General features: G+C 49.3%; 1 protein-coding gene across 2 annotated transcripts in view; it reads left to right on the forward strand.

The window, feature by feature from the left end:
- Window positions 1–24949, forward strand: part of Acan (aggrecan) — a 62829-nt gene extending 37880 nt beyond the window's left edge. The window contains exons 7-18 of one of the 2 annotated variants that reach the window (NM_022190.2): window positions 708–1112; window positions 2074–2248; window positions 2691–2818; window positions 3982–4275; window positions 6755–6958; window positions 7996–11466; window positions 17983–18096; window positions 21059–21217; window positions 21727–21809; window positions 22418–22562; window positions 23365–23547; window positions 24022–24949. In NM_022190.2, coding sequence (NP_071526.2) covers window positions 708–1112; window positions 2074–2248; window positions 2691–2818; window positions 3982–4275; window positions 6755–6958; window positions 7996–11466; window positions 17983–18096; window positions 21059–21217; window positions 21727–21809; window positions 22418–22562; window positions 23365–23547; window positions 24022–24098 — 5438 coding nt within the window. In that variant the 3' untranslated portion in view covers window positions 24099–24949. The remainder of the gene's footprint in view (window positions 1–707; window positions 1113–2073; window positions 2249–2690; window positions 2819–3981; window positions 4276–6754; window positions 6959–7995; window positions 11467–17982; window positions 18097–21058; window positions 21218–21726; window positions 21810–22417; window positions 22563–23364; window positions 23548–24021) is intronic. The other variant, XM_039101035.2, reaches the window with a different exon arrangement.
- The last annotated feature ends 889 nt before the right edge of the window (window positions 24950–25838 follow it).

Consider the following 25838-nt stretch of genomic DNA (forward strand, 5'->3'; position numbering starts at 1 on the left):
TTTGATAATTGACCACTCTTTGGAAGAATATCACCCTCAGGATATTCTCTTTATTAATAACTGCCTTATGTCTGCCAGCCCCTCATTTGTCTAGGACTCTGAGGTAGTCAGTTCTCCAACAATGCCTGCATCCATTACACAAAGCAAGATTCAGGCTTCCCCTTCCTCACCGATTCACACTCTCCCATGGGACACAGAGCAGGCAAAGTAGCAGCTGGTGGGGAGGCAGAAATAGGAACTGATTTTATTTGATAAGCAGAGAGCTAGTTGATCTATATACCAGGAGTGGCTTCTACAAATTCAGCCAACCTCAGACTCTTATTAATAATTTAATTGCATCTGTACTGAATAGGTGCAGGATTTTTCTTGCCATTGTTATGCAAACAATACACTATAACAGCTATGGAAATGGTGCATACACTGTTTGAGGAATTATATGCAACCAAAAAATGACATTAGATTCCAGCAGTGGCCCAGAAGTTACATAAGGGACTCTAGCAGTCACAGAGTTTGGCATCTGCAGAGGTTTGGAACCATCCCAAGGGAAAGGAAGAGCCACAAAACTCAGATACCCGAAGCCCTCATGGTGGGCAGGGCCAGGTGCCTGGCTCCAGCCAAGTAGAAGGAAATGGGGCACATTCAGCTCTTGTCTCCCTCAAAACAGCCCTAAGCTCAGCACTAAAGCCTGTCTTTGCCTCCTTCCCCAGGTGAAGACTTTGTAGACATCCCAGAAAACTTCTTCGGAGTGGGTGGTGAAGAGGACATCACCATCCAGACAGTGACCTGGCCAGATCTGGAGCTGCCCCTGCCCCGTAATATTACGGAGGGAGAAGCCCGGGGCAATGTGATCCTCACTGCAAAGCCCATCTTCGACATGTCCCCCACTGTCTCAGAGCCTGGGGAGGCCCTCACACTTGCCCCTGAAGTGGGGACCACAGTCTTCCCTGAGGCTGGGGAGAGAACTGAAAAGACCACCAGGCCCTGGGGCTTTCCCGAGGAAGCCACACGTGGGCCTGATTCTGCCACTGCCTTCGCCAGTGAGGACCTGGTGGTGCGAGTGACCATCTCTCCAGGTGCAGTTGAGGTCCCTGGTCAGCCCCGCTTGCCAGGGGGTAAGTACACCCTCCTGTACACCCTCCTGCAGGGCAATTATGTCCACTCTTTGGTCACAAATCATTAACCTCAAATGAAGTCACCTGTGGAAAACAGGGTTTATATCAGGCAGATGAAAGTACCACATGGTTCACCACAAAATAGACTTGAAAACCACTGCTCTGGGTGACCCCATGGCCTGGCCTGGCCTTGTCCTCCCAACAGGATAGAAAATCGACCGAGTTTGGTGAGCAGGCTGAGTGCAGCTGGTCTGAGGCAGCGGTGACCTGACAGTGCTTCCACAGTCCTAAAAAACAGAGGGAGGGGAGGAGTTAAAAAGAGAAAGGTATTTGGGGATGTGTGAAAAGTAGGTAATGAAAATATGTTCCAATTTCAGTGCCTACCAATAGAGTTTGATTGGATCAAAGCCACAGCCACTTATTTAAGACTTTTTCTGTGGCTAATGTAGGACTGCTGTGGCTGAGTTAAGCAAAGGAATGGAATCACATTGTCTCACAAAGCCCATTCCAGAGACCAGGTGTGACGCTATACGTCTGCATCCCAGAACGGGAGGGTCAGGCAGGAGAGTTGTGAGTTCAAGGCCAGTCTGGTTTATATAGCAAGACTCTATCTCAAGAAGAAGAAGGAGGAGGAGAAGAAAAAGAAAAGCCTAATATGGTTATCTGGTTCTCTCTGGAAAACACTTGCAGCTCTTAGGCTAGGTGGGTGATGTTCCCTATACTGGGAGAGGGCTATCACTCGGCAGAGCCCAGCTGATCCCCACATGCAAATCTACACTCCGGTATAGGGTCTTGATGATGTCCCCAGCTGGGATGACACTCATCTGCTAGGACGCTCATGATATCACCAAGTAGAACCTCAGGTGGAATTGATCCATCTGCTATGTCTAAGCAAAGGAGCTAAGCTCAGAACGGACTGCAAGAGCATCCGTCTTACCTCTGTTCTTCCCTCTCCACCCAGGAGTTGTATTCCACTACCGCCCGGGCTCTACCAGATACTCTCTGACATTTGAGGAGGCACAGCAGGCCTGCATTCGCACGGGAGCAGCCATAGCTTCTCCTGAGCAACTCCAGGCTGCCTATGAGGCAGGCTATGAGCAGTGTGATGCTGGCTGGCTGCAGGACCAGACTGTCAGGTAAAAGACAAGCCAATCATCCAACCATTCCCAGTCACAACCAAGAAGCTCCCAGCCTGACTCAACACCCAGGACTAGTGATTGCATAGCTCCCTAAGTTACACACACACACACACACACACACACACACACACACACACACACACCCCTAAACCAAGGCATATTCTGAAAGATGGTGACAGGAACTTTGCTATACCAATATCTTAGTAATTTCCCTCCAAGAGACAGAGAAAGCCCTAAACACCCCTTTCAAACACTTCCACCCACTAATGCTTGACAGAGTATACTCTTATGTAAGAGACTCTCTTCTGAAGTCTTCCAAAGGCTCGAGAGACTTGCCACAATGGACATACCACCTGCTTTGAATCATAGCAGATGATCCAAGATATGCCTTTCCTACCCCCAGGACAGCCCCTCACCCCCTTCCCATCCTCTTTCACAGATACCCCATTGTGAGCCCACGGACCCCATGTGTGGGTGACAAGGACAGCAGCCCCGGAGTCAGGACCTATGGCGTGCGCCCATCATCAGAAACCTATGATGTCTACTGCTACGTGGACAAGCTTGAGGGTACAGGCCGTATTATTGCATGCCCATCCCGGGATCAGCAGAGACTAAGGGAGCGTCATAAAAGGGAGGGATAAAATTGTCACCACCCACCCTGGCCTGCTCCCACACAGCTCTCCAGGTGGAGAGCAGGCCCATCCCTCGCCTCTTTCAATTTGAGTGCCTTCTCCCTGCCAAAGGCTCGAATGCTTTCCCCCTTGTGCTGTGGCATGACATTGGTCCCTCAGAAAGCCATGAGTTCAGTAGCTAAGTTGATGGATTTGTTATAAATAAATGTTGGGTGTCCCCTCCCAGTGCCCAGGAACAAGTCAAAGGCTCCGAGAAGCCCCAAAGCTTGGAACCTTTTCAACTCTTTACAACTTAGCATTGCCCAAGCTTATTCAACTACAGACCTGTTCTGCCTCATTCCTTTTAATTGCCATGAACGTCACTAAACTGCCTCTCCACTGAGCCCAGCTTGGAAAATGCAGTGTTCTGGGAGAGTTTAAGCGTGGCCTCTCACTTAACCTCTGTAAGCCTCAGTTTCCCTGTCTGTAAAACATGTCTGCTTAATACTCACATCAGAGGATCTTCTGAGTATTGGTTGAGACACATAAAAAGTGCCTGCCCCAAACAAAGGCAGGGTAATTACCCAGATAGGGCTCTGGGTAATTAATATGTGGGTGCTGAACCCCCAAAGGAATGGGAATCAAGTCCACAGCAGTCACTGAGCTCATGAGAGAGCAGGGAGCTAAGAGCACTTGGGGGACTGGGGTTGCCAGCCAAGCCCCACTGTTAGTCAAGGGAGGGGAGCATAGGTATGAATGGAGAGCCTTAAAAAGGGTGTGAGTGGTAGAAACTAATTTCTCATAGATGGACTAGCTTGACCCAGCTCAACTGTGACACTGTCTTTTTTTAGTAAGGGATGTCCCAAGAAACAGGGAATTCTTACTCAGTACAAAGTAGAGAAGCTGGTCTCTATTGTCCCAAGAGATCTATGGGTGTAGCTTTGGGCTGGAGGAGGGGACTGAGGCTGGGGCCTACAGGGGCATTGCCACATACTCCTATGTGGTAGATATGAACAGCCCTGGTAAGCTGGGTGGGGGTGCCAGGAGCTCTGCCTCAGAGCAGGAGGAACATGGCTATGCACACATGGATCATCACACCGCCATTGCCTCTGTCCCCAGGGGAAGTGTTCTTCGCCACACAAATGGAGCAGTTCACCTTCCAGGAAGCTCAGGCCTTCTGTGCAGCTCAAAATGCTACCCTGGCCTCCACTGGCCAGCTCTACGCTGCCTGGAGCCAGGGCCTGGACAAGTGCTATGCTGGCTGGTTGGCAGATGGCACCCTCCGATACCCCATCGTCAACCCTCGGCCTGCCTGTGGTGGTGACAAGCCGGGCGTGAGAACTGTCTACCTCTACCCCAACCAGACCGGCCTCCCTGATCCACTGTCCAAGCACCATGCCTTCTGCTTCCGAGGTACTGTAGTCCCCCCCACCCCATCTTCCTGGGAGGATCCCTTACAGGTTCCTCTAAATAGTGACAAGTGGCTCCTACTTCAAAGGAAGTCATATATATAATATATATACACATGTATATATATATATTATATATAATATATATACACGTGTATATATATACATATATATATAAATGGAGATAGTGTGTGTGAAACACTCCATATGTGTTTATGTAGAATGTCATATACTGTTTTCCTTATATGTTCTTGTCAGTTTTCTTCTACCTGTAAATATCTTTGTAGTAAGTGCAATCAAACAAGTCTGGTGTCCTTTGTCAAGCACCAGCCAGCCACATGCTTAATTGACCCATATTGTGAGGCACTACCACTGTACTATCAGCTGTCCGTACCAGTAAGGCGGTTGAGATCATCATGCTACGTTCTGATTGCTTCAATTCTCACAGCATCCATATAGAGTAATGGTGCACCCACCAGAATGGAGATTGTAGACTGCTGTGAACCGTGGCTGTGACATGGCACATCAAACTGAGTGTTGGAACAACTTCTTGTGTATCAGGATTAACTTTTTAAGATTTATTTCTACCATGTTTAATTATGTGTGTGGGGGAAGGGGCATATGTGCAGGTGTCTTTGGAAGCCAGAGGCATCAGACACCCAGGGAGGTGGAGTTCAGGCAGTTGTGAGATTCAAACTCAGGTCCTCTGTGAGAGGAGTGCACACTCTTAATTAACCACTGAGCCATCCCACCAGGCCCGAGGATTGCTTTTAACTAAAGGCCTCCAAGGTCCTCTGTCTTGGAGGGACACCTTTTCATTTTACCTATTTATTGTTTGTATTTTGAGCCAAGGATGGCTTCGAACTCCTGATCCTCCTGCCTTCACTTCTAAGTGTTCTGATTATAGGCAAGTGATGTGGCACCATGTCTGGTGGTGGGTGGAGCCTTACTTTTTTCTTGTGTGTAATTTTAACATTTTAATTTTAATTAAAAAATTAAATTGACATACACAGCATTATATTTCACTATGCATTATCTTTTTCTGATTGCCTGCCTTCATTTTTTTATTAAAAATTATTATCATATATTTTGATCATGTTTTTCTCCTCCCAGGTCCTACCCACCTCCCTACCCACCCGACTTTATGTTTGTTCTCTCTCTTTTAAAGAAAAGAATGAATGAAACAATGGGGCTGGAGAGATGGCTCAGTGATTAAGAGCTCTGGCTGCTTGCTCTTCCAGAGGACCAGGGTTCAATTCCCAGTCACCACATGGCAGTTCACAACTGTCTATAACTCCAGTTTCAGGGTATCCAACACCCTCACAAAGATGTACTTGCAGACAAAACACTAATGCACATAAAATAAAATAAAAAATAAATGGACAAACAGTGAAACACTGCTAAAATGAAAAGCAAAGCATAGAAACAAGAGACCAATGAGACCAAAAAATGCCAAAATAAAGCACAACTTCTCTTTATACCTTCACAATTGCCACAGCTTTGAGGGTAGCTTAGGCTGAATAGAAATATACTATCTCAAAAATAATAAATTAATTAAGGTCCAAAAATTCATTTAAGAGGGCCAATCCCCTCCCAGGGGAGTTACTGATGCCCTTGTCTCAGTGGGCATTAGAGATTAAACCAGTACACTTCCTAGTAAATTTCTAACCATAACTTCCACCACCCACCCAAAACCTTCAATGGACTCAAACCTCCTTTTTGTTTGCTTGTCTGTTTGTTTTAAGACAGGGTCTCATTATATAGCCCTGGCTGTCCTAGAACTTGCTATGTAGAACAGGCTGGCTTCTAACTCATGGAGATCTGTCTCCCAAGTGCTGAGATTAAAGGCGTGTTCCGCCATGCCAGGCTTTAAACCTTTTATCACTCCAGAGAGAAAACTGGTTCCTTCCTGACCTTCTCCAGGTTGCCGGCTTCCCTCAAATCAGAAATCACCCCTAGCCTATGAATCCTGCCCAGGGCAAATGCTGTGATAGCTGGTGAACTCTAAAGATGAGCCTCCTGTTTAGGGAACTGACACCCAGAACCTAACTCTGCCTTCAAGGTGGGCAGGATCATGACGGATCTTGACCCGAGAGATTTGCCCTGGAACTTCTAAGTCATTGACCTTGGGCAAGTCACAGAAGCAAGCCACCACTTGTTAGATGCAGTCTCTTCTCAGTTAAGATAAAATCTGCTTATAAGCATAAAGGCTTTTGGTCCAGCATCATACATGATAGACTGTGGGGAAGAGATACCCCAGAGCACGGTGTCCTAAGCTGATGGGGTACAGGGTACATGGTGCCATCATCCAGTACTACAAATGGCAAACAGCTATCTCGCTGACGTAGAGACTGGGGTGGGTTAACAAGGTTCTTGTACAGGACAGTTGTACCTCGGGGTCCCCTTGCTCCTCTGTCCCTGAAGGGCAAGGCAGAACGGACTCTGGTCAAAGGGCAGGACCTCACTTGCCACATCTTCTTCAGGTGTGTCAGTGGCGCCCTCTCCAGGTGGTACACCCACATCGCCCTCTGACATAGAGGACTGGATCGTCACTCGAGTGGAGCCTGGCGTGGATGCTGTCCCCTTGGAGCCGGAGACGACAGAAGTACCATATTTCACCACTGAGCCAGAAAAACAGACTGAATGGGAGCCAGCCTACACCCCAGTGGGCACATCCCCATTGCCAGGTGAGTGTAGCTGGTCTCTGGGCCATGCCTTGAAGCATGTGCACTATCCCCACACTCCTGCCTGCTATGGAATGCCCAGGTGAGGGTGGCGTCTGGGGAGGGTGGGGCTCAAACTCACTATATAGCCCAGGCAAGCCTTGAACTTGGAATCCTCCTGCCTCAGCCTCCTAAGTAGTGACAGATCTGCACCACCAAACCCAGATAAAAGTTGTATTAAAAATACCAACAAAAACAAGGCAAGTGGGGTGCAATCATGTTTGAGACGGTGGGATATTTCGACTTGCTCTACCTTTCGGGTCCTTTGTGACAGGGACCTCAGCATGAGCACTAAGGCATCTTTATGAACAGCACCGCTTGGCCCTGCTGACCTGGAGATGGGTTCTCCCACTCAAACAGCACTGGCATTGTCAGGAGGGCTTATGAGAACAGTCCCTAAGCCAGAACAGCCGGCTTCTCTGTCAGCACTGGGTTCTGTTAGGGGCCTGGAATTGGCTTATGGACCAAGACCCTAGTAGCCCTCATATGAAACCCATGAATTGGATACAAGAGACAAGGAAGCACTTGAACGGAGAACTTGGCTTTTTCAGGGATAGCCCCTACCCACTTCCAGTGAGTAACATAGATGTTAGCCCTTGGAGTCCCACAAAGCACAGGTCATAGAGCCCGTGGCCCTGAGGGTGTAAAGGGAGCTTCCCAAGCCATCCCCACCCCCTTAATTTTCTTCCCTTTCTTCCTCTCTCCTTCATTCCTCTCTCTCTCCTTTCAACCTCCTTTGTCGTAACACTTAAAACATATCCCTTAGCAATCATCTGACATGTTCCCACACTCTTTTTTTTTTTTTCCGGAGCTGGGGACCGAACCCAGGGCCTTGCACTTGCTAGGCAAGCGCTCTACCACTGAGCTAAATCCCCAACCCCGTTCCCACACTCTTAAAAGACATTTTCTGTGGAAGGGAGGAGTTCAGGTCCATGTACGACTTTGAAATGGAGCAGAGTTCACGATCCCACACTTCACCTTGCCTTCCTTCTTTCCTCCAGGGATCCCTCCCACATGGCTTCCCACCGTCCCAGCAGCAGAGGAACACACCGAAAGTCCCTCTGCCTCTCAAGAGCCCTCTGCCTCGCAAGTCCCTTCCACATCAGAAGAGCCATACACACCTTCACTTGCAGTGCCAAGCGGGACTGAGCTGCCCAGCTCAGGGGACACATCAGGGGCACCTGACCTCAGTGGTGACTTCACAGGCAGCACAGACACTTCAGGACGCCTTGACTCCAGTGGGGAGCCATCAGGAGGCAGTGAAAGTGGACTTCCCTCTGGCGACCTTGACTCCAGTGGTCTCGGCCCCACAGTGAGCTCAGGCTTGCCTGTAGAAAGTGGGTCAGCCTCGGGAGATGGAGAAATCCCCTGGTCGAGCACTCCCACAGTTGGCAGACTGCCCTCTGGAGGTGAGAGCCTTGAAGGTTCTGCCTCTGCCTCTGGAACAGGAGACCTTAGTGGGCTGCCTTCAGGAGGGGAAATTACAGAAACTTCTGCTTCTGGGACAGAAGAAATCAGTGGACTTCCTTCTGGAGGAGACGATCTAGAAACTTCTACCTCTGGAATAGATGGAGCCAGTGTGCTTCCTACTGGAAGAGGAGGTCTAGAGACGTCTGCCTCTGGAGTAGAGGACCTCAGTGGACTTCCTTCTGGAGAAGAAGGTTCAGAAACATCTACCTCTGGAATAGAGGACATTAGTGTACTTCCGACTGGAGAAAGTCCAGAAACTTCTGCTTCTGGAGTGGGAGACTTGAGTGGACTTCCCTCAGGAGGAGAAAGTCTAGAAACATCTGCTTCAGGTGTAGAGGATGTCACCCAGCTTCCTACTGAAAGAGGAGGTCTAGAGACTTCTGCCTCTGGAATAGAGGACATCACTGTGCTTCCTACTGGAAGAGAAAATCTAGAAACTTCTGCCTCTGGAGTAGAGGATGTCAGTGGACTTCCTTCTGGAAAAGAAGGTCTAGAGACTTCTGCCTCTGGAATAGAGGACATTAGTGTGTTCCCTACTGAAGCAGAAGGTCTAGAAACTTCTGCCTCCGGGGGATATGTCAGTGGGATTCCTTCTGGAGAAGATGGTACAGAAACCTCTACTTCTGGAGTAGAGGGTGTGAGTGGTCTTCCTTCTGGAGGAGAGGGTCTAGAAACGTCTGCCTCTGGAGTAGAAGATCTTGGTCTTCCTACAAGAGATAGTCTAGAGACTTCTGCCTCAGGAGTAGATGTTACTGGGTATCCTTCTGGAAGAGAGGACACAGAAACCTCTGTTCCTGGGGTAGGTGATGACCTTAGTGGACTTCCTTCTGGACAAGAAGGCCTAGAGACCTCAGCTTCAGGAGCTGAGGACCTTGGTGGCTTGCCTTCTGGAAAAGAAGACTTGGTAGGGTCTGCTTCTGGAGCCCTGGACTTCGGCAAGCTACCTTCTGGAACTCTAGGAAGTGGTCAAACTCCAGAAGCTAGTGGCCTTCCCTCTGGATTTAGTGGTGAATATTCTGGAGTGGACATTGGAAGTGGCCCATCCTCTGGCCTGCCTGACTTTAGTGGACTTCCATCCGGCTTCCCAACAGTCTCCCTTGTGGACAGTACCTTAGTGGAAGTGATCACAGCCACCACTGCCAGTGAACTGGAAGGAAGGGGGACCATCAGCGTCAGTGGTTCAGGAGAAGAGTCAGGGCCGCCCCTCAGTGAGTTGGACAGTAGTGCGGACATTAGTGGTCTCCCTTCAGGAACTGAACTCAGTGGCCAAACATCCGGATCTCTTGATGTCAGTGGAGAAACATCTGGATTTTTTGATGTTAGTGGACAGCCATTTGGGTCTTCTGGCACTGGTGAGGGAACATCTGGGATTCCTGAAGTCAGTGGACAGCCGTCAGGGAGTCCTGACACCACTGAGATATCTGAGCTTAGTGGACTGTCCTCTGGGCAACCAGATGTCAGTGGAGAAGGGTCTGGAATTCTCTTTGGCAGTGGCCAATCCTCTGGCATAACATCTGTGAGTGGAGAAACCTCTGGGATTTCTGATCTCAGTGGGCAACCTTCAGGGTTCCCAGTGCTCAGCGGAACAACACCTGGAACCCCTGACCTGGCTTCTGGCGCCATGAGTGGCAGTGGAGATTCTTCTGGCATTACGTTTGTGGACACCAGTCTTATTGAAGTGACCCCTACCACATTTAGAGAAGAAGAGGGGTTAGGGTCTGTGGAACTCAGTGGCCTCCCTTCTGGGGAGACAGATCTGTCTGGCACATCTGGGATGGTGGATGTCAGTGGACAATCTTCTGGAGCAATCGATTCCAGTGGACTCATATCCCCCACTCCAGAATTCAGTGGCCTCCCAAGCGGAGTAGCTGAGGTCAGTGGAGAGGTCTCTGGAGTTGAGACTGGGAGCAGCTTGTCCTCGGGAGCATTCGATGGCAGTGGACTTGTCTCAGGTTTCCCTACTGTGTCTCTTGTAGACAGAACTTTGGTGGAGTCTATAACCCTGGCTCCTACTGCTCAAGAAGCTGGAGAAGGGCCTTCCAGCATTTTGGAATTCAGTGGTGCCCATTCTGGAACACCAGACATATCTGGGGACCTCTCTGGGTCTTTAGACCAAAGCACATGGCAGCCTGGGTGGACAGAAGCCAGCACAGAGCCACCAAGCTCCCCATATTTTAGTGGGGACTTCTCTAGCACCACTGATGCAAGTGGAGAATCCATAACTGCCCCAACTGGCAGTGGGGAAACCTCGGGGCTTCCGGAAGTCACTTTAATCACTTCAGAGTTAGTGGAGGGCGTGACTGAACCAACTGTTTCCCAGGAACTTGGCCATGGTCCTTCTATGACATATACTCCCCGGCTCTTTGAGGCCAGTGGGGAAGCCTCAGCATCTGGGGACCTTGGTGGACCTGTAACAATCTTTCCCGGGTCTGGGGTAGAAGCTTCAGTCCCAGAAGGCAGCAGTGACCCATCTGCTTACCCTGAGGCTGGAGTGGGAGTGTCTGCTGCCCCTGAGGCCAGCAGTCAATTGTCTGAGTTCCCAGATCTGCATGGAATCACCTCTGCCTCCCGTGAAACAGATCTGGAGATGACAACCCCAGGCACGGAGGTGAGCAGCAACCCATGGACCTTTCAGGAAGGCACCAGGGAGGGATCCGCTGCTCCAGAAGTGAGTGGAGAATCTAGCACTACCTCCGACATAGATGCAGGCACTTCAGGTGTGCCTTTTGCCACGCCCATGACTTCTGGAGACAGGACTGAAATCAGTGGAGAATGGTCTGATCATACCTCAGAGGTGAATGTTACCGTCAGCACCACCGTCCCAGAGTCCAGGTGGGCCCAGTCTACCCAGCACCCTACAGAGACACTTCAAGAAATCGGATCCCCAAATCCCTCATACTCAGGAGAAGAGACCCAAACAGCAGAAACAGCCAAGTCCCTGACAGACACCCCTACCCTTGCTTCTCCAGAAGGGTCAGGAGAAACAGAGTCAACCGCTGCAGGTATGGGGGTTATTTTCTCTTTGCATGCGGTTGGGATATAGGCAAGTGTAGTCCAAAAGGAGGCATGATAGCGTTAAAGTTCAAAGCTCAGCTGGACAGTGTGAGATAATTCTCCAAATCTCTCTGAGCCTTATCCATGAAGTGGGAAGAGTACTGAAAAAGACTAAACAGGATATGGATGTGAACAAAGCAAGCGCTGAGTGTCGTGCCATGTTCACGGCATGACCTTGTGAAGATGACTGACTTCCTTCCACTGGGGTTAGATCCATGAACAGTCTCGAGTGGGTGGCACCATCTGTGCTTGGCACAGGGAGAGAGTACCTACTTAGGTATCGACAGAAATTATGTTTGCAAACCTGTTCCCAAGTAAATGTGAGATGAGAGAGTACATCTGCTGGTGGCATTTATGGCCAAATATTTATTTTGTGTGGGGCTAAAACCTGCACAGTTTAAGGGATTATGAAGTCTCACTTGAGCTCTGTCATGATGCTAGACTCTGTGTTCCCAACCCATCCCAGGCCACCGGGACTTCCCAGTGCTGTTTCAGTGCCTCACCTCTACCCTCTCTGAGCCACCAAGCTCCAGTAACTAGATTTGGGGGACATCTTGATCCTTCTACTATACTGGGACAGTTTTCATAATCAGAGAAAAAGGTACCCCACATATTGGGGACTGAGAGAACAGGAAGGCAGAACTCCCAGGAGTGAGCTGATTCTAAGCCATCCTCAAAGACTTGGAGCATCTCACCACCCAGTCATGGGAGCTCAGAGGCTGTTCTGGTCTCTAGGCAGTTGAGTTCTTGACGCCTACCCTCTAGGTTCTGTATAGAGGAGCCGTGTGGTCCAGGGACATACCTGGAAACATACTTGTGGCCCACTGGCCACAGTGGCCAACACTGTGATGTAGGGAAGCTCTCATTAGCTATGAGTAGGTAGACAGGTGCTAGATAGACTGACTCCTGCAGCCTCCAGAGGGGAAGTCATGCAGAAGCAGCCTCTCTCTACTAAGGCAGGGTTTCTCATAAAGGAGCTTTATTCCTGAGACATATTCGAAAATGGAGAAATGTATCCTAGAAGAAATCCAACTAACAAGATGTACCTGCTGGCCAGGTCCCCAGCCTCAGAGGCCTTTACATAACACACAGAAGACTCTGTATTCTTAGACGTTAATATATAAGCATAATACCTCACCATATAGTACAGCCTCATACTTAGTGAACATGCTTCATACTTAGCACATACACAGTAAATACATGTGTGTACAGACAGTGGAGGCTCTCTACCCACTCTTCCCTTGCTGGGGTCACTCTCTACAGACCAGAACCTAAAGGCATCTAACCCCAAAGACAGAGAAGGTCGACTTTTCTTCCTGCCCAAGAACAGCAGTATTGCCTGCCGGAAGGTTCTGAAGATGGTATGGCCAAATCTCTCTACACCTGGTCACACCATTCTCAGAAACTCTTTCCAACCTGGGAAATTTCCAATCAAGACTTGTGACCTCAGCTGGGCATAGTGGTGCACACCTGTAATCCTAGCTCTTAGGAAGGGGAGGGAGGTGGAGGCCAGCCTCAGCTACAAAATGAGATTCTGACGAGGGGTTGGGGAGAACGGAATGGACCTCGGGAGCCCTAAAATTAGTAAAAATAGCAATAGAATTTATTCTTTATTATTCTTCCCAGGATATAAATAGTCATATCTATAACCCCAGTCCTAGCACTCAGGAGGCTGAGACAGAAGGATTCCCAAGAGTTTCAGGCCAGGCTGGGCTACAGAGTGAGACACTGTCTCAAAATAAAAGAAAAGAGGGATGGAAGTGGGGGAGGAGACATTAGCAATCTGTCATAAGAACAGGCTTCCCGGTTACCTATATCTCCCTCACTCTGCCTCCACTGCTCAGATCACCAAGAGCCACAGGTATCAAGATGCAACATTATTCCTATGAGATTTGAGTATCCAGGGGATCCTTTCCCAGGTAGAGGGGCTGAATTTAAAGGAAAACATTCAGTGGTAACCATCACCTTGCTTCATCAATATTCTGTCCATAAACAAGTTCTTGATAAATCAGGAACCAGTACTTTTGACGACAGGATAAATATCTAAAACTTTGTGTGGTTGATGCATGCCTATGATAGTAGCGCTTAGGAGACTGAGGCAGGAGGATTAGCAGTTCAAGGTTATCCTAGGATAAATTATACCCAATCTCAAAATAGATATAACAATAATAATAATAATAACAACAACAACATTGGCTTCATGAATGTTCATGTTCTTAATCTGGTCCAGTTAAAAATCAGCAGCCTCGGGGCTGGTAAGAGGGCTTAGCAGGTAAAAGCATTTGCTGCTGAACCTGACAGCATGAGTTCAATCCCCAGGACCCACCCCGACAAGGTGTCCTCTGACCTCCACACTCATGCCATAGCGAGCACCTGCCCCCCATGCTAATTAATCAAATGTAATAAAAGCCAGAAGCCTCTCCCCCACCTTGTTACTGGTGGTGCCCACACGAAGTAGGCTTCTGACTGGGACCACCATTTCAATGCAGCTTAGTATCCCCTGAGAAGCTCCCAAGATAGATCTTGCCTGGGCTCCACAGCAAGCTGTTGTGAGGCTTTTGGTCTGGAGAAGAACTGTCACTGGCATCTTCTCAAAAGTCTTTTGAAAAATAAAATTAACTTCTTCAGTGGCTATGAAATGTAGCCATGGTTGAAAAACACTGCTCTAACCAGATTGCACATCGGTTCTCCATGTGCATCCCACTCTGGCCTTGAACTCACGGCAATCCTCCTTGAGTTCAACCCCTTGAGTGTTGAAATCACAGGTGTGGACCCCCACACCCAACAGATAGATACGGTGATTGATAATGTAACAATAGATGTAATAACACATACTTCCATGACCTCATTTCACCAAAACGTCCAGAGGCAGTTACTGACTATTTCAGCTAGCAACTGGCTGAGCTGAAAAGGCAGCATATCGAAGATACATTTAAGGTCAACTTTTAAAATAGAGCAGTCTTGAAATTCGTAAGGAGCAATTCCCTACTTTTAAATGTAAAGATCATTCTTTTAAAATGCAAATTGAGATTGATAAACACATTTTTATAACCTCCCTCTCCCTCTTCCTCTCCCTCTTCCTCTCCCCTTCCCCCCTCCCCCCCCCCTCTCTCTCTCTCTCTCTCTCCTGTGTGAGACACCCAACCAGAAAGTCAGAATCTAAGAATTATTAGGGTCAGAATTTTTTTTCTATGCTTGAAAAAAATTTTTTTTCTATTTCTTTTCTATCTCCCATCCTTGTCTCCAGAAAGTTACGCCCAGGATCATCCAACACAACTGTACAGGGTATGCACTGAGTAACTTGAAAAGTGCTGTGGCTACTGCAGGGGTTTGTTTGCTTGTCGTTTGTTGTGTGGTGAACCATCTAGTTGAGTTATCACTTGAGGAAAAGCACCAGCTGCCATTCTCCCTTCAACATTTTCCATGAGCCATAAAAACCTCTTGTTCCTCAGAGGTCATGAACTCTGATTTTTGCCAAACCTGGATAAGACTACTCAATGTGGTGGCCTAATGTGTCTGGGTTAGGTGCCAAAGTGGTCACTTGCAAGTCTGTCTCCTCCGGGATTTACTAGAAGACCCAAAGTTTTGTCTCTCCAGAGATAGAGAGGCTTGGGGGCCTTGCTCAAGAAGCAAACAGCACCACCCCCATTTCTATATTCAGTGACTATGCATAAGTTCTAGGTGACGAAAGCATAAATGGCAACAAGGTGCCCACAGTCACCTGGGACAGACAGACACTCAGCTTCCTGTTTCGTTTCCTGCCTCTCCTCCATCTCTTCCAAGCTGTCTCCCAAGCTTGCCAATGTGGGCAAGCCTCTTGTTTCCCTGTCTGCCAGTGGCATAATAGTATGTAGTGCCAGTGCCACTACAGTATGAGAATCGTAACTGGAAAGGGGGTCCACAGCATCCAATCTCACCAGATATCAGTCTCCTCATTCCCTCTCTTATTCCACAGAGGCTGCCATTACCCAGAGCCATCCCTCCCCACACCTGCTACCACCTTGTCCAGAGCCCCCTAGAGCAGTGGTTCTCAGCTGCTGAGACCCTTTAATACGGTTCCTCACGTTGTGGTGACTCCCCAAGGGAATCAGTGTAAAGCTCACCTGGCATCTCTAAAGTACCTGGTGATAGATATAGATATAGACATAGACATAGACATAGACATAGACATAGACATAGACATAGACATAGACATAGACATAGACATAGACATAGACATAGACATAGATATAGATATAGATTTCTCAGGACTGTGGCTCTTCCTCATTTTGATATCCAGGCCTGAAACAATTCTCAAACCTCATACCCCGGCCAAACACAAAAGGAAAATAACACAACTTCTCATATCCCTGGCCAGACTAGAGCCCTCTCTAAGCCTCTGGAACAACCAGATGCCACCTGGCCTGGCCTCCACCAGACCTCTTCCTTTCCTGCCCTTTGTGTCAAGGTTGGGCCAAGGGCTCCAGCGTTGGTGTCTGACTTTTCTTCCCTCTGAGGTCACCCCATCCCTGCTCTATACAACTGCTTTAGCGCCTCCATTTGCTTAACCCCTTACCCTAGTGCTTCTGGCCTCCCATAATGAAGCTAATGGACAAAAGAGAACATGATTATCTTTCCTGAAGCTGGAGAGCCGCCCCCAGCTTCCACTTTGCCAACTGACCTGACCTATTGCTGCTACTGCTGCTGCTGGGAATCCTGGTGCATGCTGGGAAACCAAGTGCATGCCGGGATTTCAGTCAGTTCCTCCATGCATTTTTGGGGTTGCTTGGAACTGTGAGTCTCTAATCCGTGGCGCGTGCTTCTTGAAATGAAGCTAAGAACTTCGTGAGAAGAGAAGAGAGGCCAGCGACATGGAGAAGAAGGGCAGCACCGGTTGAGGAAGGTACCTAAGACTCGGGGATGCTCAAGACACAAATTGCATGGACTTGGCCAAGAAGACCCAGAGGAAAGTGTATTGCTCTCTAGCATAGAACTGATATAAATGTCTAGATTGCTGTTATGGTCAGCAAGATCTAAGTCCTAGGATGAATTAAAGTCCTATTCTGAAGCCAACGCTCTGACTGATCCTAAGAAGGCCACCCATGAGCATACCATTGGATCCTGGATCTCAAGTAAACATAATTGCATGCACCAAGAATTAGCCCCCTCCTGGTTGGAGATGCCACTCAGTTGACAGAGTGCTTGTCTAGAGTATGCAAAGCCCTGGGTTTGATTTCCAGCACCACGTAAACCGGGCGTGATAATACACACCTGTAATTTCAGAACTCAGGAAGTAGAGGCAGGAGAATCAGAAGTTCAAGACCGGCTATGCAGCAAGTTCAAGGGCAGACAGCTCTGGAGTTATAAACATGAAGACAACAGAAGCCCTACTCCTCACCCCCAGGGCTCCTGGCTTCCCAGAAAGACAGAAAAGCCTGAGAGATTCAGTTCTCACTGTGGCTATGAATAAACTAAGGCAAAAGCTACTGACTTACTAATTTGAGTCTTGCAAAGAAATTCATCCAAAAAAAAAAAAAAAAAAGAATGCCTTGGAAGCTGAAGAGCAGAAAGGAGGAGGAGCCCACCTCAGACAAAGAGGTCTGGGCACCCAACTGAATCCCAGAGTCTGCATTCACTAACTGAGTGAGGATCTAGCTAGGCTTAGCAGCACTTAGCCAGCTTCGTCAGATGGGTTTCATGCCCATCTAGGAATTAGAACTTATGAAGATAACCTGAGGCGTAAAGCTGGAAGGAGATCATAAGGGAAAATGTTGGGCAAGATTTTGTTCTCCATCCCCCCCCCAAAAAAACCCCAATAAACTCAGGCTTCTTTTTACAAAAAAAAAAATACTCGAATCTTATTTACTGAAAAACAAAGACACTATCTACGATCTGGAAATTCTAATGAGTCTCATGCAAAACTCCCATATGGCCACTTTCTTACGGTTCTATATACCCTCTAGATGGCTCATTCTGGAACATGGTTTGTCCGTTTTTCCCTGTCTCACAACTGTGGAGGAAACCAGGAGAAACAAGACTTCTAACCAAGCTTTAAGAATTTCACTTCCAGTTTCTTTGCCTACTACGGTGGCCATGGCCAATCCAGATGTCCAGCTTCTTGAAATATTCACAAGAGAAAGTATCCTGAAGGAACTCCATTCTCGGACTCATAAAAGCCATTTGGCTTCAGAAGCACCAGATCTCTCCAACCCGAAAAAATGGCTCCAAGATTGCCCACCAAGAATCACACACATCCAAGGGAAACTGTCTGGATCTTTGGTTCAACAGTCCAAGATGGTGGCGCCAGCAGCGGAGGCAGCAGCAGCAGCAGCAGCAGCAGCAGCAGCAGCAGCAACAGTTCTCAGGAAATCCAGCCAGGCCCCTTTCAGCCTCTGGAGAGCAGCAGGGCCGGCCACCTGTAATGCAGCCGTGGTGCTCATGAGTCGCCAGCAGAGGTCCTAATGGTGGCCCTTGGTTTCTTGCAGACATTGATGAGTGCCTCTCAAGCCCTTGTCTGAATGGAGCCACCTGCGTGGATGCCTTGGACACTTTCACATGCTTATGCCTTCCGAGCTACAGAGGGGACCTGTGTGAGATCGGTACGGCCGTCTCGGCTTCAGCTAATGTCACTAACTGCTGCCCTTCTCTTTCCTCACCCCTTCCTCCTTCTAACCACAGGTTCCAGGCCTGGGCTGGGGCCCACAGGTCTGCCTGGAGAGACATTCTGGGGGACACAACTGAGAAGCTTGCCTCCTGATTTTAACTCTTGTTCTTGCTCTTTCCCCCTTGGGGACCTTCCCCTGAAATGTTGGCTGATCTGACAGAGGAGACATGTGTATTTTGTGAAGTGGGGCTCGGGGAGTCTTGCAACCACTAATCTTTCTCCAGGGCTTGCAGACTTGCTGGCGGGACCACAGAGCTCAGTGCATGCGTCCCGCTAGAACAACACAGCACCAGTCCTGGAGGAAATTGTGGGTAGGCTCAATGGGTTCTCACTCTACTGACGGCCACAGATCTTCTTAGCATGATCATGGCACTGTCTTGCTGAATTCTCCATGGGAGTTCCATGTCCTTTCCATGACCCTAGGGAGCCACAATACCACGCTAACCAAGCTGTCCTCCTCTTCTCCTGGCATGAGGCTGTGGTTGGTCAACTGTGACTTACATCACCAGTATGCTCCAATCATGCATGAACAGGGACGGTGCATGCCATCCTCTCTCCATCACACCACAGTGGCTGCCTTCCCAATGCTACACTGGTCCATGCTTTCTTTCTTGCTCCCTTGTACAAAGCAAAAGGCTAGCCTGGCAAAGTAGTTTTGTTGCAAGGTGCAGGGGCTGAGTTTCCTCTGATGGACCTTGTCAACACATCTGCTTCTGCATCTGTGGGCCAGGAGCCCTAGACAGTGACACCCAGCACTCTCACTGATGGTGCTTTCTAAGCTCTGCCAGCTTCCCTGGCCTCAGGCTTTCCCAGTGCAGAAAAGGAGACCTGAGGCATTAGGGTGCTGGTAGCAGTAGCTCCTAGAAAGTTGGAAGTGTTCATGGGCTCAAAACCCTGTTGAACAAACTCTTGTCAGAGAAATTTCCAGAAAGCAGCTGAAAGTCCTGGCAAATCTTCCTTTGAGCCTGAACAGTGTGAGGAGGTAATAAGAATTATACATTCCTTGGGGGCATTGTCAAGGGATGGAAGAACTTAGGGTTTCTGCAGTAATGCCGGGGCACTCATCTTCCCTGCACCTCCTATCTTTTATCTACACTCCAAGAAGTCAGGTGCATGGGGTCTCCGCTAGGCAGGAATCAAAAGTACAAAGATTTCCCCTCCAAGATGCTGTATGGAGAAAGGTCTGAAACATCCACACAGACAACAGCTCTGGAACTCATCTGGGAAAGGAAGCCTCTGCTGCAACAGGAGCTGGGTTCCACAGGGGCCAGACTCTGCTTCCTTATAGACCAGAAAATTGGTTCCAGAGCCACTCACCTGAGCCCTAGGCCTGAGTGCCCAGGGAGGGAAGGCTCTGTCACAACCTGAATGCAATGCCTCATGCGATCTTGTCTCAGGCATCACTGCTTTCTCCAGCCTCTTTGGAAGTCTGTCTTATGTTCACTTCCTCTACTGGCATGGTCCTCCCAACCATGCCCAACTCCTCCCTTCCCTGACCCTACCGACCCATCTCAGCCCTCAGGTTCTGAGGTGGCACAAACCCTGGCTCACAGGTCCGGGGATGGTGTCACTGTCTCAGTGCTGTGAGTCCTCTGAGGCCTCCTTAGCCTCTTTCCAGACGTTTATCTTGACCCTTGAGGAGGGTATCAGAGGGACCCTCCTCCTCCTGGGCTCCACTCTGACTCTTTCTTCTCCAGGAGCCAGCCTTCTACTCCCTTTCTTTCCCTTTCCAGCCTAGCCAAGCACCCATCTCTTAGCCCAAGGGAGACTCCTTCCCCTCAGGGAAACCCCGTCCTTCCTGGAACAGCCAGACTATTGAAACTACCGAATTTGGAAGCTGCCACTCATCCTGAAGTATCTGTGGCAGCTCCCCAGCCCCACAGATGAAGGCTCCAGGCAAAGACGGAAAAGAGATAGATTTAGAGCTCCCTCTGTCCGGTGCTGTACTGGCAGATGTTTAACTATTGGCTCTCACAGAGGAGAGGGAGTCCTAACAGGAGGCCTCTTTCCAGTGCGGAGGTAGCAATCCTCCCACCAGGGCCAACCTACAGTCATCCACATGCTGCCACCAAAGGCAGTTAGCTCACAAACTCCTCTTCTGATCCTGAAGCTGGCTCTAAGATGTCCCCTCCTCTGTCCCTGAAGATCTAATCCAGACTCCTCTGTCCAAGACTCTAATCCAGGCCCTCCTCCAGCACACAGCATCTTTTTCAAATGAGGCCATGGTGGCGCTCCATTAGAGCCAACTCAGAGACCTGGGGCAGAAGCAGTTGCCTAGCATGGCTGAGGCCCCAGATTTCATCCCAGCGCTGACAGAATAATTAGAATTAAACTAATAATATAACAACAGCAACCAGCTCAGACCCGTGACCTAAGCTTGGTCTTCTTTGGACTCCCAAGAGAATTATTCTTGAGAGTCTCTGGCCTCACACAAGATTCTGTGAGGAAGAGGGTACCAGCTCCACCATGCCCATCCTCTTCTCTGACTTCCACCTATTACTACCCACAGCTCCTTTTCCCAGAATCCATCAGAAACTCGGAACTATGTTTTGCCTTAAATTTCAAAACCTCCCATCAGACTGTCCCTTTGTCCCCCAGTCTGCTGCACTCAGCCAGCCCTCTGCTTACCCACGCAGGGCATGAATCCATCCACAGGAGGAAATCTTGGGAGGCAAGGTGCTATATCCGAGAAAGAAAAGACCCTTTCCCAGGTGGCATGCACAAGGAGGTCTCCATAAGGCTTCCTACTTGAGCCTCTCTCTAGCTGAGCCTGTTGTCTCCCTCCGGGGCACAGCATTTAAGGTGGATTAAACATAGAAGTCCATGCCACAAGACTGGCAGGGACCACACTCCCAACCGGCCTTACCCCCTGTTCAAGTCCCTGACCTGTGTTGCAGACCAGGAGCAATGTGAGGAGGGGTGGACCAAGTTCCAGGGCCACTGTTATCGCCACTTTCCCGACCGCGAGACCTGGGTGGATGCAGAGAGACGGTGTCGGGAGCAGCAGTCACATCTGAGCAGCATCGTCACCCCTGAGGAACAGGAGTTCGTCAACAGTGAGTGTGACAGGGGCTAAGGGACACAGCAGTGAGAGCAGAGAGCCTGGCTGTTCTGAAATGAGCAGACTGGAGATCGGGATGATAGCGCACCTTGCATGTACCAGGTCCAGCATTGCAGGAAGGGGGAAGGGAGACGAAGCCAGAGAAAGAGAGTGCAGATTGGGGGCACTGCATGGCACGGAGCTGGAAGGTCAAATGCCCCCACAGTTTCCTCTGAGAAGAAGCCACAGATCCCTGGGACCAGCAGCCCCAGCTGACCGAGGGCAGACCCTGACAGTCAGTGCCATACCAGGTTAACCCTGTAGCTATCACCTGCCTATACCAGCCTGAAGAGGTGTTCCAATATATACCACAAACATGCATGTCCTGAGACCCTTGCAAGGTCCTTAGAAGCCAGTGGCATGCTGCTAGGAGGCACTTACCTCCTTCCTCCCTCTCCATGAGCTCCAGTCCCCAGACAGTGTGGGGTATCCAACATCAAGTGCAAGCCTATCTTCCCATTCCAGAAAATGCTCAAGACTACCAGTGGATCGGTCTGAATGACAGAACCATCGAAGGGGACTTCCGCTGGTCTGATGGACACTCCCTGGTGAGTTCCCAGAGAATAAGTAGTGGGAGAAAGACCCCAAGAACAGCATGCATCGAGTCTGATGCAAACTCACTGAGCAGATGTTATAAGGCAACCACAAGCAGGAACCCTGTAAGGAAGGGATTGTGTCTCTTTCCTCTGTGTCTCTGGAGGCTGGCCTGGGGCTGGGTAGACTTCATGAAGGAAGGCACAAGATGAGAGAAGGAGCCAAAAGGAAATGAAGGTATGACAGCAAACCACCGTGAAAAGTGAGTTTCCTATGTGCAAAGGACTAGTGTCTATGCAAGGCATAGAAGACAGAGATCACATAGACAGTGTGAGCAGTAGCTACAGGTCAGTGAAAAGCTGAACCCCATCAGGGAATGAATCCTTGGGAGTTAAGAGCTCCTGACAAAGGACCAGAAGCAGTTGCCTAGTATGGGATCCATAGCATCATATGACCCTGATCAGATCAGATTCCCAGCAGCCTTTGCAGGTGCCTTACAACCCAGATGTTGGGTGAAAGGGAAAAGGAGGTGGGGGAGCTGATTGGGAAGAAAGAGGGGTGGTCAAGCCAAGCCATACTGCTTCAGCCTTTCTCTTAACTATTTTGCCTCTCCTGTCCACAGCAATTTGAGAAGTGGCGTCCAAACCAACCCGACAATTTCTTTGCCACTGGAGAGGACTGCGTAGTGATGATCTGGCATGAGAGGGGTGAATGGAACGATGTCCCCTGCAATTACCAGCTGCCCTTCACATGTAAAAAGGGCACAGGTAAGAAAGGCTTGGGAGGAGATCCAGGGGGAGGAATAAGACCTCCAACTGCATGGAAGCCTCTCACTATGCGACCTGAGGCGAGTTTCTTGTCTCCTAGCTACTGGGAGCTATGGGAGCATCCTCAAGAGGCACATGGGTGCTGATGTGAGGGCCTCTCGTGGCACAGTGTCATGGGACTAAGAACATGGTGATTCCTGGAGACCTTTCACAGGGAGAGTCCTAGGATCCTCAACACCATGCATATGTCAGTCCCTCAGAGTCAGCAACAGAAAGTCACCCATAATGACCCCTGCGGGGACCACCCTTTCTTTGGGGCTCCAAAATTGCTAGTCACAGAATCAAGCCATCAGGCCTGGGTACTTCAACTTTAAGGCCGTGGGCATCGTAACACTTAGAGAACCTGGCCTAGTGCTCCCATTCAGTCTGTGTCATCAGGCCTCCTTTGGGCCCCACTTTCCCTAGCTTTAGACATTTTCATAAAGATGTCACAGATGTCTTACCACACAGTCCTCTTTCCCTGTCTTCCTTCCTTTTCCTTTTTATCTTCCCCCCATTGTTCAAGGCCACTTTCTTATCCCCTTCCTGCTTCCCAGAGCCACCAAGAAATTGGGATGTTAGAACTGAATAGCTCAGGATTCTCAGCCCTGCATTTTCCCAGCAGTCCAGACTCAGTCCTGGGTAGCACAGGCTAATCCCTTTCTCATCATACCGTGAGCTCTGAGATAACCTTGTCTCTGCCTACATAGACCATCACAGAAACTTTCATGAGGCCCCTTCCTAAAAGGCATTTGTTCCTCAGTGGCCTGTGGAGAACCCCCAGCGGTGGAGCATGCCAGAACCCTTGGGCAGAAGAAAGATCGCTATGAGATCAGCTCCCTGGTGCGGTACCAGTGTACTGAGGGCTTTGTCCAGCGCCATGTGCCCACCATCCGGTGTCAGCCCAGTGGGCACTGGGAAGAGCCTCGAATCACTTGCACAGACCGTGAGTATTGTCCCCCTGGTCCCTCAAATGGTACAGAGTCAGGCTCCACCAAAAGGGCCTTCTTGCTCTCCCCAGAGCATAGTGGTAGCTGGCACTGTTCTGTAGCTACCATACCATGCTAGGGGCTAAGCCACACAGGGATGGCTTAAGGGTCTCTCCATTAAAAAAAAAAAAAAAAAAAAAAAAAAAAAAAAAAAAAAACAACCACCATTGGTCCCTACCACAGGGAATGCTGCTGTTCTCTAAAAGGAGATAAGAAAGCTGGTAGCCTGGGCTCTGACTGTCTCCTGAGCCTAAGGAAGTTTAATGAGAAATCCAGTCCAGAGGAGCAGGTTGGGAGCAGCTTTGGGTTACGTTCTGAGACCCACGATGCACAAGGAGGGGCTCCTGCACACATGGGAAGGCTGCGGGAGCCTAAGCTTGGCCCTGCTTCCTCCCCTCTCACCGTTGCTTCCCACCTCCCTTTTGCTGCAGCCAACACCTACAAGCACAGGCTACAGAAGCGGAGCATGAGACCCACACGGAGGAGCCGCCCCAGCATGGCCCACTGAGAGGAGCTTCCACAATGTGCCCAGGATGCTGAGCCCAGCGGCCAGCCATGCTGACCGTGCATCCCACTCACATGGTGTCTTCTTGTCGCTTTTTGTCATATAAGGAATCCATTAAAGAAGGAAAAAAAAGCCACATTGTGTGTGCCCCACTCCCCATATCACCCAAACTGCATCTAATTTATCCACCACCATCACCGCCCCCCATAAAAAACCGCCAAAGCAAATTCACTGTAACCCATGGACTGAGTTTAGAGACATTTCTTTCATTTCCCACCGTGCCTTTCCAGGGACCAGTGCAGGGACAGGGTGAGAAGAGTTAAATTAAATAAAGAAGATTATTTTTTGTTGTTGCTTCCTGACTTTACCCAAGAACAGCACAATTGTTGGTTACTTCACCTCCAGGGAGAGCTAGGGGCCAGAGGTGGAATTGGAAGGAGACAGGGCCAGGGAGAGAGGAGTAGGGCAGCCACACAGACCAGAGCTTTAAGGACTCAGAAGAGGCAAACTATAGCTTAGTGTGTTGGACAAAAGGGATCGAGGTCTGTGCCATCTATGTGGGAAGGAGCCTGGGGCAGGGGGCAGGCTGGCCAAAGGGAAGTGAAGTTGCCTTTCCTCCAGGGCCCCTCTCCTAGGAACCTTTCTCCTAGGAACCTTTCTTCTGGGTCAACCACCCTAGCAGGTGTCATTTCTCGGCTGGACTGGGTAGGGGCACTTCCTTCCCAGGAGTGCTCCGCCGTCCCCTTCCCTCTCCCCACCCCGGGACGGTGCAGGCACCAGTGTTCCGTGCACCTATTTATATTTTTGAAAACTAAAGATTATGATAATTATAATAATAAAGACATTGGAAGAGATCTATTTCTTTTCTTTTCCTTTTTTTTTTTTTTAATATTCTATTCTATGTCTTATTTAAGCCAAAGGTGACCATGATCTGGGACCTCTACAGAGTCACACTTTGATCACGTGACTCCAAAATGGTGTGTGAGTTCCTGTGCTAGTCGCCTCATTCTTGTCAGAATGACACTACGTTTCATGGACTCTGTACCTGAGTGTGTGAATACAACGTGTTTGTGTGAACACATATGACCTGTTTGTGTGTGTATGCCTGAATGTGCTTGTCCCCCTGCGTTGTTCAGTGGTTTGGAGTGCAGGTTTGCAGGTGAGCACACTGGAAACTTAAGACAAGGCATGGTGTCTCAATGAGCTGAGACAAGTGCAGGCAAAGCTCGGGGCCAGCCTGGGCTACATAGTAGGACCCTGTCTCAAAACAACAAAAGAAGTACTCAACAAAGACTAGATGCACCAGGCTTGGGGGCAGAGCCTGTAATCCCAGCTACCTGAGTGATAAGATAGCCTAAAAACTTAGTGGGCGAGTGCTTGACTAACATATATGTAAGACCTTAGGTTCGATCTCCACTAGCAAAATGGGGTAGCATGTCTCCTGAGGGCTGTGATAACACAAGTTTCTGACTCAGTAAAACTGGAGTGAGGCAGAGAAATTTGAATTTTTAACAAATTTCCAGGTCATGCGTGACAGTGCACACATGCAGGACCAGCATTGGGAAATAAGAGGATTGGAGTCTAAGGCCATCCTCAACTATACAGAAAGCTTAAGACCAGCTCGGGTTATGTGAGACTGTCTCAATCCCTGCTCTCTCCCTTCCCCCATAACGAAGCGGACCCACCCGGGGACTAGAGAGACGGCTAAGGGGTTAAGAGAGCTTTCTGCTCTTGCTGACCACC

Source organism: Rattus norvegicus, chromosome 1 (assembly GCF_036323735.1).
Source record: "Rattus norvegicus strain BN/NHsdMcwi chromosome 1, GRCr8, whole genome shotgun sequence".
NCBI lineage: Eukaryota > Metazoa > Chordata > Mammalia > Rodentia > Muridae > Rattus > Rattus norvegicus.